Genomic DNA, 19,070 nt, shown 5'->3' on the forward strand with positions numbered 1-19,070 from the left:
TGCACCCTGCTCGGACGGGCACAAAAACCTAACTGAGGCTTGGAGGAGGGTCATGGGGGGAGGAGCCAGTACACACCACCTGATCCTAAAGCTTTATTTTTGTGCCCTGTCTCCTGCGGAGCCGCTATTCCCCATGGTCCTGACGGAGTCCCCAGCATCCACTTAGGACGTTAGAGAAATATATATATATATATAGTCCTCAAGACCATCTCTCCAATAAATATAACCACTCCCCCGATGCACTTCCAAATTGAACCACATCTGATAGTATACATACAGATAGGGAGTGCTGCCTATCTGTATGTATACTATCAGATGTGGTTCAATTTGGTATGCTCAGCACATGTGATGGATCCACAAGCTGCATGTTGCCAATGTTACATATGTCTTTTGACAAAAGATGTAATTAAACATTTGAAATGTTTATCTCTTTTCTCTTTCCCTCCAGCAACGCATCACATCCATCCCTCTTATATCATATGTTTAAAGACATCCCCCACCACTACCCCTTATATATGTAATGATCCCCCCACCCCTTAAATATTTAATGACCCCCCAACCCTCACCCACACCCTTTATATATTTAATGAAGCTCTCACCCCCATCCTATAAAATACATTTAATGATTTTTTTCCCCTTAACTGACCTCAGTGCTGACTTGCAGGTCTCTCAGCATGTCACATAGATTGATTATACTCCAGTAATCTCCCTAGTCCCACTCCTCGTTGGCTTCTTCGGGGATGATGTCTAAAAGTCACTGGGGGCATGGCTGTTTTAAAAGTGTACACTCACTTATAACAGGTCCCTTACAGCACCTGCAGAGAGTGGCAGCTTCATTGTGCAGAACAGCATATGACCGAGTGCGGCAGTGGCCAACAATGGGAAAGACTGTACGGAGGGCGGCTGCTGTTGGCCAGAGGGCCCACAGCTCACTTATCTCCACAGCAGCAGTGTCACCAAGCAGGGACGATGGTACTCACCCTAGTGTCGGGGGCGCATTGCTGCGCTCTCACGGCTGCCCTCACTAGCACTGCTGGAGGAGTGGAACAAGCAGCACCATGGGGGGGGGGGGGTACCTAGACACAGATGCAGGAGACTGGGACAAATCTGCTTCTCTCCATGCTCCACCGCCAGCAGCAACTCTCCCAGAAACTGCCGCTGCTGCTGGCGGTGGGGCCAGGATATAGGTAGAATCGTTCGTATACAGCAGCTTCGGACGGGGGCCCCCCAGAGAAAGTGAAGCCCAGGGGTACTTACCCCCTGGGCCCCACCTTAATCTGGCACTGACTGCAGGTGGGGCAGATGTAACATGTGCAGAGAGAGTTAGATTTGGGTTGGGTGTGTTCAAACTGAAATCTAATTTGCAGTGTAAAAATAAAAGCAGCCAGTATTTACCATACAGAGAAACAAAATACCCCACCTAAATCTAACTATCTCTGCACATGCAATATCTGTCCCACCTGGAGTGCAGCATGGTTTTGCCCAATGTCTAACTTTTTTGGTTTGCTAACAACCCTGAATAACCCCCAATAATAGAAGCCATTTCCTTAAGGCAACTAATCAGGAAAATAACATGATTTAGTAAATACCTTAAATTGTATTGCCCCTTGGATACAGCTATATCAGTCTGCCTCACTCAGATACACCCCTTGCTCTTAAAGCTGCGTCACTAAAAAGCTGCTCCTCCTACATGAACATAACAGATTTCAATAACTTATCACTCTAGAGATTGCAGCTGTTGTTTTCTCACACACACATACCGCTGTTTTTGGCTTGAGGAATGAAGGAACCACAGGGAAAACAGCTGCATTTACCGTATCAGCCCCACATGCTCAAGCTATGGGGTGGGGAACATTAGTAAAATCTGTTCATTTTAAAGTTTTGATGAACATGATAAACAGATTCACATTTTGAACCAAACAGCTAGTTATACAAATTATTTTAGATTTAAATAATTGAATTGTTAATGTCCATTGTCTGGTAATAAAAAACAATATGGTGAATGATAAATAAACTGTGTATACCTTACACATGATGTAGTTACGTGACTGGCTGTCACAATACCGGCACCTATATCCTGCCCTCTTACAATCCCGACTAACAGGGACTATTCTCGTGGGTACCGAGCACGCAGCGTGGTAAGCACAGCAAGCCCTCTTCGCTGCACCCCCCCCCCCCCCCCCATCCCGTGCCGGACATCTCAGTGCTGGAATCCCGGCGTTGGTATGGTGACCGCTACCAACCCCTTACAACAAGATCAGAGGTATACCTTGCTAAGTCTGTCATCATCCAACATTTACTGTATTTTATGTACAGACAATTAATATTAGCAGAAAAATATTATTTACTAATAAACATTTTTAAATGCTTAATCTAAATGTATTAAAAGAACAGAAAGACATTGGTGGATAATCCTATTAATAGTAGATACTAGCACAGAAAATACAAGTATATGATATTATAGTCATTCCTCAGGGATCCATGAGGACGTTTTGTCTAGAACTAAATGCATCCACATTTTAAGGACACTCCCATTCCAGGCAGAACTTCTGCCACGGGGGAGCTCCTGCTGATTACAGGGTGGAGTTACAGAGAGTGTACTTTTCCTTCCTTGGAAGTTGGGTGAATTGTTTCTGACTTATGTTGTTTGTCACGTACTTGATTTTATTACTTATTTAAAAAAAAAACTTACCACACTGTAGGACAGATTTAACAATGAGTGATATTCTTGTTATCACTTGTAACGAATGATAAATGATGCTCCAGCCAATTAGCCCATAACTGTCATGTATTTGAAAAATGACAGGAGGTGATTGGTCGGAGCATCATTTACCATTCATAATAAGTGATAACAAGAATATCGCTAGTTGTTAAATCTGCCCTTATAGTGCTGGGCTGTTTTGCCTATTTAGTGCTGGGCTGTTTTGCCTATATAGTGTTGGGCTGTTTTACAGATTTGGGAATCTTCAAAGTGGATGGAAGTACCATAGGAGAGAACTTTATATTGACACCTGTAAATAGTCACATATTCAAAACAAAAACAGTCATACCAGCCAAGGACTTTTATAACAAATAATTAGTTTTCATATAATATATTGTGAGCACCTTCCATTATCAGCCTAAGTTTACTTTTTATCAATATTCACATGTCCATAAAGCATTTAAATTATGCACAATATACTTTTTGCTCTATACTTTTTTCCCCCTCAAAATAATGGACTATAACCAAAGCCAGATTAAGGGCCACAAAGGCCCTTGAATGGAAACAATCAAGGGCCTATAGTAAGAACCAAAGGAGCTGTGGTCAACATACCCTCCAACATGACCTGCCCCACTAGGTACAAAATGCTGTTTTTCTGGACTTCCCTCTTTATTTATTATTGCCATCACCTGTGAAGAAACAGCTTTCTTATCATTTAACTAGTTCAACATATGTGATGGAAATCATAAATTAAGAGGGAAGTCCAGAAACAGAGCATTTTGTACCTAGTGGGGCGGGTCATGTTGGAGGGTCTGGGTCAGTGCTGTGTGGATGTGGCTAGTGCCATGTGGTTTGTACAATTTGAATATTATGATTTATGGGCAATTGTGTTGCCAGCTTAGTGTACGATAATCCTCACACTGTGTTGATGATGGGCCTATTTTTATTTGGAGGCCTGGTGCTGTAGTCCCATCTGCCCCATTGTTAATATGGTCCTGCCTATAACCTGTGTATAATTATTTTGTTCACTATTAGCAATATTATTATTAGTTACCTGGTATAAATACCTGATGGCACTAAAGATGATATAAATTGTAGAACAACTTGAAATTCATTGGTAAGACTTGAGTCCACATGCTGATTATAGCCTAGGAACAAGACATAAGTAGGTAAATAAAAATATATTTATATTTGGGGGTTAAGGGAACAAAGTGAATCAAGGAAAAGATTATTGCAGGCAATTGAGGTAATTTATAAAAGATACTTGATGTGCAATACAAAATGCTTTGCATCCAGGAATGCATGCCACTACATGAATGCAAACTGAAAAACTCACTGTGAGATGCACCTTTCACATTAAAGTCCAACCGTCTTCCCTTATATTACCTGTGCCATAATTAGGAGTGTGTGAGCTGTGCCATCACCCAGGGCCATTGCTGTGCATCACCCAGGCTGCACCATCACTGGGCCATCACCCAGACTGCATAATCACTGTGCCGTCACCCAGGCTGCACCATCGCTGCACCATGGCAGCTGCCTCTATTGGTGGTTGGCTGTCTGCAAGTTTATGCAAATGCTGCTGCAAACTCCTTCCCTTGTATACATCTGTGCAGCTGAATGTGCTAGGCTTGAGATGGCCACTTTCAGCGCCTGTACATGCTGTAATAGTGATGGTGCATCCTTATATGCCACCATCGGTCGCACCATTCAAAACTTGCACCAGTCTGTCCCCGAATGCATTGACACTCCCACAACACTCCCACAACATGCCCACTGAATGGGCGATTTTTGTGTTCTTCCCTAGCCCTCTCCCAGTAACTGCCCTGGAAAGCCCATCACTTTTCCACAACACTTCTGATACCATTTGGTCTGATTGCCACAGCACCTTTGTGGGTTCATGCTGTGTAACACATGTGTTAGAGGAGTTTTACAATTTGTTTCCACACGCACAGTAACAAAAAATCGCTCAACTATGTGAACATTGTGTGTGGATTGTATGTGATGAATCATGCCCAAGGTGGCAGCAGAATAATGCAAGTCTCTCTTTTTTTAACATATAACGTTGTCCCATACCAAGCTATCATTTATTGACAGCAACATGATATTATGCTGATTTAGTGCATCCAAATATTGTTAATGACAATTAGATGTACTGTACATAGCAGCAATAGCAGGAAACCAAATGAATGCTTCTCCACCTGTGTAAGAACACTGGTATAATCCAGATCGTAGCTGACACAAAACAGCAGCAATATGAAACTGTAATTGTCTCACTGCTTAGTTACTGTATCCACTGTCTTTCAGATCATAAAGGTGGTGATAGACCCAATGATTCCAGCCATGGACTTGGTGTATATGCCATCTGTCATTGAGTGGCACTTGCGGGAATATCTGTTAGGGACCTTCTTTGTTGGAGCTTGTTGATGCAGATGTCACTCCTTTGATAACACAATCTTCTAGAGTGTAAGCGCAAAGGGTGTGCTTTTCTTTTCTTACTAGGATGGACCACTGTCTGCCACCTCTGAGCTGACAAAGGACTGGTCCTATTGATACGTTAAAGTGGCTGGTGCACTGTGTGTTTCACATTGCATCTCATCTACTGTGAACAGCATCAATAGCAGAACAAGGTTCTGCTGCAGCTCCTGACAATATATGTTGGGTCTTCTTCTGTTTCAGGTAGTTTTCATTCATTTCATACTGTATGGTATACATCTCTTGTGTTACTGATTCCTAGATACTTTCTGTAAATGCTTATATCTTCTTCAGGAATTCTCCATAGGGTCAATTCAATTAGCTGTGCGTGGCCCATAGTGCCATTACTATGGTGTGAAAATAACCACAATGGCACTCCATCCTGCAGCCTTCTTGGTTCCACCTCCACAGGACACCTAAGGAATGCGAACAATGATCGGGGAGTCTGGGGCTCCTGTGAGTGCTACATGTGTTCACACTTACTTGCTGAACAAGTTAACTAGTCCCTAATTAATTGACTGTTATAGTATATGTACAGTATCTCCACCTTGTTAATATGTACTGTATTACTAGCAAATGGACCCTGCATCTGCCAGGTCATCACAGCTGCCCCCACTTTAACCCTTCCCCACTCCCCACCATGTCCTTTCCCATTATATCTGTCTGTACTATCACTGTGGTGGAAGCTAGGTCCCACTGCGCACATTAGATGTGACGTGTATGCACATACAAATGTAATGACATCAATTTTATCACCCTTTACACACTGCAAAAATAGTTATATCCGAGTTTTAAATTAATTTGTTTCATAATTCATCTCCAACACTGAAGACTTACCCTCAAAGGGGGGTACTTGTTTTTGGAAAAATATAGGTAACCATTCATACATTACAATATTCTAAAGAAAGAAGAAGAAAAAGATAATTGTTAAATGACAGTAATAGTAGACATAAACGGGATCGGTATGAAATGCCTCCAATCAAAATCCCGATGGTCGAAATCCCGACAGCAATTGACCAACGGTCAAAATCCCGACATGGACAAAATACCAACATTTAAAATACAGACAAGGTCAAAATACCGACATGTAAAATGCCGACAGGTCAAAATATCGACATGCATTTTTCATTGGGTTTTTTGTGTGTATCTCGACATAGGTTGACATGGACACCATATAAGTGTACCGCATCCCCTCGCATTGCTCGCTGCGCTCACCAAGCTTCGGGCACACTATTATATTCCCCCTCCAGGTCCACTGGGATGGTAAAGTATGAACAAGTCGGTTTCAGTTAAAAAATCATGAAAAACTCATGTCGGCATTTTGACCTGTTGGCATTTTACATGTCGGTATTTTGACCTTGTCGGTATTTTAAATGTCTGTATTTTGTCCATGTTGGGATTTTGACCTTGTCAAGATTTTGACCGTCGGTCAATTGCTATCGGGATTTTGACCGTGGGGATTTTGATTGGAGGTAAATTGACTGCATCCCAAATAGACAATTTGTAATATATAATATATGTATTTGTTATTTTATCAAATACAGGCACATACTTATACAATTTACTCTACAGAAACTTTTTTTCTGATGGTAATGGACGGAATGCAGTTATTCTAAAATACAATTAATAAAATAATAATATTTTATCTAGACTATGTTAATTTAAGTAGCAAGCTAACTATCACTCTGTTAAACTCATTATGGAGCTGATTCTGAGTCAGGCCTGCAGAATATTTTGCCAGTCTTGATTTATGCCAATGTCGCTACAAGCGGGTGGTACAACCACTTTCATGAAGTCATATGGATAATTGTGTTAGCATAAAGTAACAAATGTTGCTGTTTTGAAGCCCTTAGCTTGTTATTCCCATATGATTGCTGGCAAGTGCAAACTTTGGAGAATGGACAAACCACCCAACCTTCATATGAACTCTAATAGGCCCATTTAGTAGTGAGCTGCTGTTACTTGCTACTGACTTAACAATACTTTACAATGTAAAATTGTTTTTACCTGGAATGTGGCAATTACCCATTTCCTAGCATGGTGAAACAAGTCTTCATCTGACCATTGTGGATGTGTTCTAGCAAATTTATCGGCTAGGTAGTTATGGTATCGAAACCAAACAATACTCTCCGCTTGAAGAAATGGGTTTTCATTGGCCCTAGAATGACCCAATCCTAAAATACAAATAGTTTATTTCTTAGAATACTAGATTTTGCATTCTGACAGGAATTGGGTCTATGTATTAATTTGTTATAGGGAAGATTTTTAAATTGTATGTGCTCAAACACGTGTATTATACTGATATTACTAATTACATCAGTTGTGGATTCTAAATAATATGTTCTTCTTTATTTAAGTTTATTTACACAGTAATTTTCTATCAAAAATCAAGAAACATACAAGTCCCTGATCCAAATGAAAAAACATGGTATAGTTAGTATGATGCATTTTCATGAGATCCTGGGAGAACTGATAAAATACCAACACTGTTATTACACACTAATTAATTCTATCTACTTGTAGCCTTGACCTTCAGATACATTTCCTGACAGTGGATATTTTTTGACTGCCCTAGCCTGTAGTCTGTCTGCAACCCTATCTTATACCTTTGATTTCTGATCCTTCTTGTGTAAGCTGCCACCTTGTAATAAAACTTGAGAGCCACAACTTGGGGATGTTTTGCCGCAAAGGCCCTCAGCTCCCTTAATAGAGTCTTGGTTGAGGACCAGTCACATACTTAGACTGAGGTAAGCCAGAAACAACCTTCTTGAAGCACAATGGGTCTATTCCTATTCTATGAGATTTTCCACAGATTGTTAGTTTATATTATAACTATATAAAATGAGAAATTGAACACCATTAAACACTCACTTTACTGCCCCCTTTTAATTTACATATTAAATGATGTGTCATTATCACTAACCAACAGTAATGCAAGAGGCGGGGTGGAATGTTATGCTGCCACCCAGTCTGCAATGTACTCTGCCACAGGTGATAGCAACTGATTATATACCTTGTATTTACAGGCTTATATTATTTGCCCCTCTATACCACTGTTTATGTGCCACCCTCCTGCCCTTTATGAACACAGTACAGCATATCAATAAATCACACCCAGTCCTGGCCCGCCCCATACGCCGACTACGCGGCTGAGTAAGGCGCCACAGTTAGGAGGGTGTCGGGTAGTCACGGAGACACACAGCGCCAGCAGACTTTCAAATGTGGTTCCTGCCGCAGCCAATCAGATGCAGGTATCCCACCTCCTATTCCCATGGACTACTGCTCCCAACTGAGTCTCCTCTCCGAGCCATGACCAGTCTCCACCCCCCTCTAGTGTCTCCTCCCATTGCTTCTCCATGGCTGTAATGTTGCTCAGTCTATTCCTCTGTGCCCAGTCTCCTCCCCCATGACTTCCCTGCAGAGCTCGGACACCTGGATTCGGCAGCTGGACTCAGGACTCGAGTGGCTGTGACTGGCTATGAGGTGAGCGCTGTGCCTGTTGTATCAGAGCAGCCTGTAGCCGCCATGCACATTGCACAGACAAGTGTGGCCGGCTTCTCAGACATGGATGGGGGGTAACTGAGAGGCAGGCGGGGGAGGGCAGTGCTGTGATTCTTTCCAGGAAGTGCGGGGAACTGCTGTGATTCATTCCAGCACAGGCTGCCTTTTTACATATATGCTGCCCGAAGCCGGCACACAGAATTTAAGATTACTCTTGGTTTAACTATGAAGGAATACAGCCATTAATAGATGTGTGAGCACTTAACATTGAATATATGAATTTGTGATTAGGTATGCCAATATAGAACAGCTGAGTGAAACGCTAAGGCGTATCAACTTTTATCCTGCTTGATCTATTGGTGACTTCAGGGAAGAGAGCTAATGTGCTGTGCGGTGAGGGGAGAGAGGTGCTACGAGGTGAGGGAAGAGAGCTACTGTGCTGTGAGGTGAGGGGATAGCTACTGTGCTGTGAGGTGAGGGGAGAGAGCTTCTGTGCTGTGAGGTGAGAGAGGTGAGGTGAGGGGAGAGAGGTCCTATGAGGTGAGAAAGGAGAGCTACTGTGCTGTGATGTGAGGGAAGAGAGATGCTGCGCTATGAGGTGAGGGAAGAGAGGTGCCGCGCTATGAGGTGAGGGAAGAGAGGTGCTGCGCTATGAGGTGAGGGGAGAGAGGTGCTGCGCTATGCGGTGAGGGGACAGAGGTGCTGTGCTATGAGGTGAGGGTGTGAGGTGCTGCGCTATAAGGTGAGAGGAGAGAGGTGCTGCGCTATGAGGTGAGAAGAGAGCTGCTGCACTATGAGGTGAGGGGAGATTGATGCTGCGCTGTGAGGTGAGGAAAGAAAGATGCTGCGCTGTGAGGTGAGAGGAGAGTGGTGCTGCGCTATGAGGTGAGGGCTGAGAGGTGCTGCGCTGTGAGGTGAGAGGAGAAAGGTGCTGCGCTGTGAGGTGAGGGGAGAGAGGTACTGGGCTGTGAGGTGAGAGGAGAGAGGTGCTGCACTGTGAGGGGAGAGAGGTGCTGCGCTGTGAGGTTAGGGGAGAGAACTGTTCTATGATGAATTCTTGCTTTATATGTACAGTATATTCAGTTTGTGCTTATGTTGGCATTGTGTTTTTAATATAACTGTCAGCAACCTATGTTTTGTGAAGAACGTAAACAGTTGCACTCGTAGTATTTTTGTTATGTCAGTGATATGTTTATCATGCCTTGGCTTATTATCTCTATTGGGCCTAATAATCAAATTATCAGATCTGTACTTAAGGGCCCCATACACTAGAACGATAATGCCCGATTTCATCCGATTTCGGCCATTCAGGCTAATATATCGGATGAAATCGGGCATATTGGACGTGTTTTACATCCGATCCGATGCGCGGTCCCGTGAACATCGGATCGGATCCCCTAGATTGACTGTGCTGCACTAGTGATATGTCGGACCCTGCAGGCATGGCTGGGATCACATAAGATACATCATAAGCAATAGGACCGCATACGATGTATCTTATGCGATCCTGCTGCCCGGGAGGCTGCCGGGCGGTTCAAGGGTGATCGCCTGCGACATGAGGGTCTGACATGTCACAGTAGTATATAGGGCCCTTTAGGGCCTCACTCTCTATGGCCTTATAGTGAAGATCAGACTGTATTTGGCCAAATCTGCAAGCGGTAGACATTTGAATTGTGGGTACTATTGTCTCTGACCACGTAGCTTCCTTGTGAGACCACACCCCCTTTTTACTGTTCCTTTATAAAGATTATCCTATCAAAGAGAGCCAAAATCTATATTTGCTTACCAAAAAAATATGCTCGGGCCGGCTCTGATCACACCTAATGTGCACTGTACTGCTGCTTTGTCAATTCAGCACAAATGAGGTTGCATACTCCCTCAAAATTCTCTAAATTAGCCTGCATAAGCTCTAAGGAGGTGAAAGTCCAACCTCCTACCTTTTACTACCATTGTTTTCAATAAAATAAAGGTTTCATGCTTTGACCTAAAAAAAATGCTTGGTTTAGTCGTATTAATGAGATAAGTAAATTATAAAAGTGAGTAAACTAGAGATGTGCATTGGACCATTTTTGCTGGCTTTAGTTTGGGTTATGATTCATCACCTGGTTTTGGTTTTGGTTTTGGCAAACTGCTGTGACTGGATTTGGTTTTGGTTTGTATTTTCCTTGAAAAAAATTGACAAAAAAGCTCAAATCTAATAATTTAGGCATTTTTTGTTCCTAGAGTATTATTAACCTCAATAACATTAATTCCCAGTCATTTCCTGTCAATTTTGACCACCTCACGGCTTACAATATTGTTTTCATCCAGTTTAGGCCAAAGGCTGGAGCGAGCTGGCTGGTTACTGAGCAACAGAGCAGCGGCACAGACACACAGAAGTTTATAGCACATCTATGAAACCTTGCCACACAGCAGTGACAGAAAAGAAAAGTGGTGCAAGATAAAATTGTCCATGGGCCCTCCCACCCACCCTTATGTGGGATATTAAAAAGAACATGCATGGTTTGGCAAAACAAGCACTTCAGTGACATGGACTGTCACTTTTGTGTAACACCACAGCCCCATAAACAGTGCATTGTGTGAAACAGTACAGGAAATACCAGTGTAAAAAAATACTCAATCATCCTTGAGTAAGTCAGACTGCGAGAATGGGCATATCTATAATTTGTGCAGCACACCCTTCACCCATTCACAATACTTACCTCTTGGTCAGTGCCACAGTTGTCACTTGGAACATAGGGCCTAACTCACAGTTGATCGCAGCAGAAAATTTGTTAGCAGTTGAGCAAAACCAGGGTGGTCATTCCGAGTTGTTCGCTCGCTGCTATTTTTAGCAGAATTGCTAATAGGCTAAAATCTGGCAGTTCTGCGCATGCGTATGCACCACAGGGCGCACGCGCTAAGCAATTTTACACAAAACTATGCTATTTTACTCACGGGCGAACAAAGCTTTTCAGTCGCTCTGTTGATCGGAGAATGATTGACAGGAAGTGGGTGTTTCTGGGTGGTAACTGAGCGTTTTCCAGGAGTGTGCTAAAAAACGCAGGCATGCCAGCAGAAAACGCAGGAGTGGCTGGAGAAACGGGGGAGTGGCTGGCTGGATGCTGGGCGTGTTTGTGACGTCAAACCAGGAACTAAACGGACTGAGGTGATCGCAATCTAGGAGTAGGTCTGGAGCTACACAGAAACTGCAAGGAAATACTTAATAGCAGAATTGCTACTCTTTCGTTAGCAATTCTGCTATGCTAAGATACACTCCCAGAGGGTGGCAACTTTGCGTTTGCATTTCTGCTAAAAGTAGCTAGCGAGCGAACAACTCGGAATGACCACCCATGTGCACTGCAGGTGGGGCAAATACAACATGTGCAGAGAGACTAGATTTGGGTGGGATGTGTTCAAACCTAATCTAAATTGCAGTGTAAAAATAAAGCAGCCATTATTTACCCTGCACAGAAACAAATTAACCCACACAAATCTAACTCTGCCTGCAAAAGTTATATCTGCCCCACCTGCATTGCACATGGTTTTGCCCAACTGCTATCAAATTTGCTGCTGCAATCAACTCCGAATTACCCCCATAGCACATGCACCATGTCTATGGAGTAGGCTGCACATTATGCAGCATCTTAATCTTACACATCTTCCCCTACAGTTTCCAGTTCCCCATGCCAACACAGTGCAATGTATAGTAGTACAAAGCAGCAGAAGGTTATTGCAGCTTATAATATAATGGCACAATTTATCAGAGCAACCTGTAAGAGGGCAGTGACATGTAGTGGGGAGGTGATGCTGGCAAACATAGCTCTGGCTGCAACAAACTTTTATATGTTAATTTATTTTTAGTCATTGCTGGGCACAATACCATCTCCATCTTGTGTCATGGCACTCACATTTTATTACTGCTCTACATTCCTAGAAGTGGTGGGGTTGAATAAGAAATATGGTGTTGAAGTGAAAGCGTGCAGATCACTTTTGTAATATGCCCTTTGGGGTTACTGAGTTGGATAAAGGACTCATTTGCAATGTCATTGTAACCCTAGACTTTTAATGGAATAAGTAAAAGATCCTCCAGCACATTGACCAATATTATAACATTCTGGTCAGACATGCCTTGTTTTAAGCCTGCAATGAAGGTGTGTCAATATACCAATTATTTGCAAATACATTCAAAATGTATTTCTAGTTAAACATAAAAATAAAATTTAACTACAGTATATGCTATGTGATTGCAACCTTACAGATCTTAAGTGAACATGACCTTACCATAAAATCCCCCAGATCTTTTATTCTCTTGAGAAGGGTGCACTGGTCTCCACATATTAACACTATCATCTGCTTCCTTTGGAAATAATGGATCCAAACCAGATTCTAGTTTCCCACCAGAGAAACTTCTCAAAGCATCACACCAGGAGTGGCAGTGCCCGTATATGTAACTGCCATCAATCCATGCTGTTGCAGAGTTTATCTGAAAAACACAAAGGCCCATTACAGATAGTAGTGTGTAATACTTTTCTTAAAATTATTTTACCAAACTGAGAGTTTAACCAACCAAAACACTTCAGCGACAGGGACTGCCACTTTTGAGTCTGAAGTGCTTGGTTTATTTGGGCCCCCACAAAACAAATTACCAATGGCCTGCCAAGAGTTTTGTTAGTGATGGGCTTAATGCTGCTAACAGGATACGTTTAAGTGACCGGCGGTCTAAATACTGATGCCGGGATCCCAGCATCTGACTATCCTGCCGATCGGCATACCGACCAACAGGGTCTATTCCCACTTGTGGATGTCCATGACACCCATAGAGTGGGAATAGAACCTGTGGGGAGTTACAGCAAGCCACCGACTCCGCTGCCATTGAACTTCCGGGTCCAGGTGTCGGCATTGTGATCAGTGGTCTCCTGACCACTGGTCACACATACCCAATGCCTGCTAACAGCCATAATTAAAAGAAAAGCAGTGTAAGGTGGAATGGTCCTATGGCTGTCCCACCCATACTTATGTTGTATTTTAAATAGTACATGTACAGTTGAACAAACCAAACACTTCAGCAACAGGGACTGCCTCTTTTGTGGCTGAAGTGTTTGTATTGCTTGGACTACCACATTGATGATGAGGGTGTTAAAAGCAACAAATTATTATAATTTTCTAAAATAAATTTCATGAACTCTCAATTGACGTACTGTAATGTGGAGGAGGTTCCTAGATGGTAAATGTCCCTACAGTAATTCAACTAAATTTAACCTTACAAATGGAGCAGATGCCTCCACAAACATTGGCAGAATTTGGGTAAACATAATCCCCCACCAAAGAGGTGGCTTTTTGGTCTTATGTCTAGGCATCACAATGGCTTTCTTTTTTTATCATGGGCAAGAACTGATGTCACTGGTTATCCTCATCATCCTCAGAAGCATCAGATAGTACACAAGTATCCCCCTCATCCTGTTTCACTTCCATCCTAGCATCCTCAATTTCAATTATGTCATCATCCATCATCATTATTACTTGTACTGTTCATGCCTAATGATGGAAGGACTCAAAGGAGGCTTCTCTATGAGTTCAGTCTGAGAAATGTCCTAGACTGTCCTCAGGGATTTGTGAACACACAGTTTGTTCTTCAGCCTTAGTGTTCTTGTTTTTTGGGCACTGATTTGACATTTTTTAATGTGACACCGCTACCCCTTTTTTAACAGTTTGAAATATTTACATTTTAGGTACCTTTCGTAAACTGTTTGCCCCCTGGACCACCTTTACTAGTTTTTGTAGCACTATCATGACTGGCATGAGCCATGGCACTAGTACTTGGCTGCTGTTCCTTAGCACTGGAGTGGATGGACACTGGACAGACAGGTCAGCTAGGGCACTGGAGTGGATGGACAGATAGGTTAGTATAGACCGTCAGCAGCACACAACTCCCCGGAGTGTGCTATGAAATGGCACCTGAATCACCACTGCAGGGACTTATCTTAAATCGAAAACCTGCGAGATCCGATGCAGGGATGATGTTTTGGTTCATTTTGGAAAACAAGCCTCATGGGAAAACCCAAGTCAGGGCTCATATTTCCTCAGATCCCTGAGGTTCAGATGGGCTTGGTTTTCTAAGTACTAAGCCCGCACATCTCTAGTTTTAATCAGGTGCGCATTTACTTGCTCTTTCTTACTTTATTCCCAAATCAGTCCCAAAGGACATTAGGTTTTAATGAAATGCATCTGAAATAGTATTCAGACTGAATGCTCTGTTTGCAGCTTAAAGTGCAAAATGAATCAACAATGTTGAAGTCTACACAACAGTCAATGCTTTATTTTTTAATTAGCATTTTTCAATATTTGTTGAAAAATCATCATTTTAAAAAAACTTGATATGAAAACACAGCCAAATGTTCCCTTTCTAAGTATCACTCTGGAGTCTGGTGTGTTCATTTTACCTGGTTCCGGGGATTATTTGGGCTGCTTCCACTATGTTTATACCATTTACTTCTCCTGTATGGAAGAACTGATTTACCAGTGCTGTCTGGATCAAAGATCTCATCTCCAGCTGGTACTTCAATATTTAAATACTCAATTGGACATCCCAGTTCCTCTATGTCAAAAATCTCAGCCATTGCATGATACCCTGTAAGACAAAATCTTAATAATTGATCAATTATATATATATATATATATATATATATATATACACATTTTTTTTTTAAAGATCAAATCAGTTTGGGAAATGTAGCGGAATAGTTGTATAGCTGTTCGAATGAAAATATGTTTGTTGGTTTTTAACCTGCGCACTGGTCTTCTGTGAGTATAAAATAGGGTAAAAGTGAGCTGCCATGCTAGTAGGTGACCCAAATCTACTAGGATGAGAACTGTACGAAGGTGCTCTGTGCTGAGCTACTGAAACAATATGCGTGTTTGATACAAATCGTGACTACTAATCTAGTTGGAAATTATACTATGTTGCCATAATCTAGATAAAGTATACAAGTTTTACTAACACAATGTAATAATCACAAAAAATCAATGGTACAAATAACAATATTAGCTTGCTTGCAATTATTAATGAAAATAAGAAAATAAATAAATGAAAATATGGTGAAAACCGAGAATGAAAAATACTGATGATGAGACAAGTATCAGCACATGGAAAAGTGTGAGAGAAGAAGATGGCACTACCGAGTTCTATTAGATGAAAGAATAGGTGGTGACCAAAGCAAACCTGCTTTGGAGTCTTGTAATAGAGTGGATGGTATAGTTCTTCCTATGTCTTCTTTTTAAAAAAAATTATTATCTTCAGAAAAACCCCGAATTCCGAAAGTAATTGTTTCCACTGGAAGTTGTAGTAGGGGTGTTTCTAAAGATAAGAAAAAAAATTTCAAGATGAAAAAATGTATAAACAACATAAATGTACAGTTTTACATAGGAAGAACTATACAAGACTCCAAAGCAGGTTTGTCTCCGGAGCTCAACTTCCTGTCAGGTAACTGGAACCAGAATTGCCTCCATTTTAGAATTAATCCGTTGCACTATAAATATGAGACAAGTCACACAATCCCTCATGCCTTGAAAAAGAGTTGCCCCAACTCAAAACACATCAGCTGTGGGAGGTATTGGTCAGGAGGACTTGATGCTACAGCCTTCGAGGAAGGTATGGCCAACTTTTATTATGCTGCATGTTTCCTATGTACAATATTGTAAAAATATTTATTTTTACATTGTTTGTGACTAGTGTTGTATGTAATACATTAGTTCTTTTATGACATACTGGTCCAAGTCATCCACTGGACCAAATAAACCATGATGTGAGGAACCAAATAGCCTATATCATGAGTAACGGTATGCACCCTTCACTACTATGGGAGATAACGTCCAAATCTGCGCCACTACTCCAGAGACACACCAAGGTCAATCCATTGACCAGCACGGGAAACCAAACTAGGGCTAAAGATACCAGGAAGGGCTTGTCTATACATTTTGATTATGTGAGTTAGGTATGCCACCTTATTAAATAACTAAAGATACCTTGATGGCTTCATTATACCTTATTGTGTAAGTTAGGTATGCCACCAATATTAAGGAACTGGTAAAGGCATTATTCTACCGCATAATGCACAAATGAGATACTTATGAAACTCACTCATTGTTGTGGCCAATAAGAGAAAAAGAGACCTTGTGACCACCAACCATCACATATAGAAAGGACTCACAGTATTGGGAATCACTGTACATTACCTCTTTGCATTATATTTTGCATTTATATATGAGCATCTTACTAAATCGAAGAAAGGAGGATGAACAAACTTGGACCAAGAACCAAAAACTCAGTCATTTAAACAGGTCATTTTTGGGCCTTGGTCACCTATTCTTTTATATAAAAAAAACTTGGTAGCACTATGTTCTTCACTCACACTTCTCCTACTTCTATAATTTTTGGACCTCTTTAGGATAGGTCTAACAGTGAGGTGAAGAGGCAGCAAGTGAAGTGCCCAACCAACTCCCAACCTAACTTCAAGTATCAGCACAAGGCTAAAGTCTTGGAAGTTCAGTTTTGAGTAAAGTTCCTTATAAATGTTCATATACACCGAAGATGGATTGGGGGTCTTTAAATGTCACTGCTAATGTGTGGCATCCTGCTAATCTACAGATATGCAGCTTTGGTGATAGCTAGTCAAGTAGCACTGTAGTAGATGGTGGAGGACAAGGTGGGGAACGGGTTATTGCAGAGGTAAGTGGTGCCTCTGGACTGATTTTCACTTGTGGGGATAACAGACCAGATGGCACTGTTTGACAGGGGTCATCTGGTATGTGGGTTCCCAAACCCAGGTACAACCTGAGGTTTGCTCTTGCCGCCATCCATTCTAATCCTCCTGTGGATCTACTGGTAGTGTTGTCACATGTGGGGCTCAGGTGGAGGTAAGCAGGGATTCCAGACTGACCATGTGGAAGTGGTATCAGGAATTAAGAGCTACGCCTGTCTGCAGACAACCCTTGGTGCTTCCAAACCAAAGAACACCGATCATAGCCTGGGGAGAGTATGTTGCTGGTGTTGATCCCATAGAACCATTAGCCAGACATCCTCTACACGACCGAGACTCACCTGCACTTTCAGTCTGTGGAATCCTCTCTCGCTGTGTGTTGTTCGCTTGCGGTAAAACAAACTTACGGGTTGGCGTGTCATGTGACCACTCTCGTCTAGTTCAGTGCTGGTTCTTAACACTGATTGGTCCAATATGCTGCATATACCATTTAACTGAAATAGCTGTAGTGCTGTAGGCCAACGAATTTCAGCCACCTATGGCTTTCTTCTGGGAATAGTGTCTATAATCAGAGCTTGTTTAGGTTCACATATATACCACTGTATCATGTCTTAATTTGTTAAGCATGATTGCTCTGCTTGTACTGGTTACTAGGAATGGACTGATTATTATTGGTTGGTCGATGTCCCTCCCACCTGTCTGCATGTGCCAGCCCATCATGGTATGATAATGTGAGTTAGAATTAGGAAAAAGCCTGTATAATACTGTAGATAAATAAATAAATATATCGATAAAATAAAATAATAATAGTGAGAGTAAGACAATATCAGAATAAATGAAAATAAAATAAATATAAATAAAGTAAACAAAAAATAAAATAAAATAAAAATGAATAAGAATAAAAGAGTCAAAGTTCAAATAATGTCATGCAGTTTATGTTGATATGTATTTGGTACTAATTATACAGGTATGTTAGTGTTAAAATCTAGTGCGACATGTCCATAGAAAGCATATATAGTTAATTCTTGCAGATGATGGACATTACTTCCTTATTTACACTGAGTCCATGAGGTGTAAATGTTTTCAAATCATACATCCATGGAAGTTCTGCTTTGTTCATCCTATGGACAAAATCACCTCATCTCCAGCTGGGGGTTATTTCTTGCACACCTAAATGCTTGGATTGCTATTGTGAAAGTCCCTAATGTGTTTTGACAAGTTATGTTCATCTATTCCTCTTTTGATAGTTCTTATATGTTTGCTTCTGCATGTTTTAAAAGGTCTCATGGCCCTTCCAACGTACTGTTTGTGACAAGCGCATTCCAAAGTTAGATGACACCTTTGCTGTTGCATGTCATTCTGCCCTTTATTTCATAGTTCTTATTTGTATTCCTAGATGTGATGGTGATGGTTTGTCTGGTACTGTGTGTCCTTGCATTGATACATCCTAAACATGTGCCGCAGTAATAGAAACCCTTTTTGGGAGCATATGCTGTGATAGTTGTTTGTTTCAATTGTTTCGGTGGAATATGATCATGCAATAGTGTATTTTTGAGATCGAAGGCATTCCTGAATATGTCTGCGTTGCACAGGTAAATGTTCAGTTAAGTCATAGTCCATTAATAGTGGCCAGTGTTTTTTTTCAGGATGAATCATAG

The 19,070-nt window shown here is 41.6% G+C and overlaps 1 protein-coding gene across 1 annotated transcript in view; it reads right to left on the reverse strand.

Annotated features, from left to right (window-relative positions):
* LOC134934547 (dual oxidase 1-like) overlaps positions 1 to 19,070 on the reverse strand; it is a 435,381-nt gene that overhangs the window by 261,069 nt on the left and 155,242 nt on the right. The window contains exons 5-9 of the mRNA XM_063929968.1: positions 15,097 to 15,284; positions 12,938 to 13,139; positions 7,181 to 7,347; positions 6,011 to 6,071; positions 3,756 to 3,849 (exon numbers count right to left, since the gene is read on the reverse strand). Coding sequence (XP_063786038.1) covers positions 3,756 to 3,849; positions 6,011 to 6,071; positions 7,181 to 7,347; positions 12,938 to 13,139; positions 15,097 to 15,284 — 712 coding nt within the window. The remainder of the gene's footprint in view (positions 1 to 3,755; positions 3,850 to 6,010; positions 6,072 to 7,180; positions 7,348 to 12,937; positions 13,140 to 15,096; positions 15,285 to 19,070) is intronic.

Source organism: Pseudophryne corroboree, chromosome 6 (genome assembly GCF_028390025.1).
Source record: "Pseudophryne corroboree isolate aPseCor3 chromosome 6, aPseCor3.hap2, whole genome shotgun sequence".
Classification (NCBI taxonomy): domain Eukaryota; kingdom Metazoa; phylum Chordata; class Amphibia; order Anura; family Myobatrachidae; genus Pseudophryne; species Pseudophryne corroboree.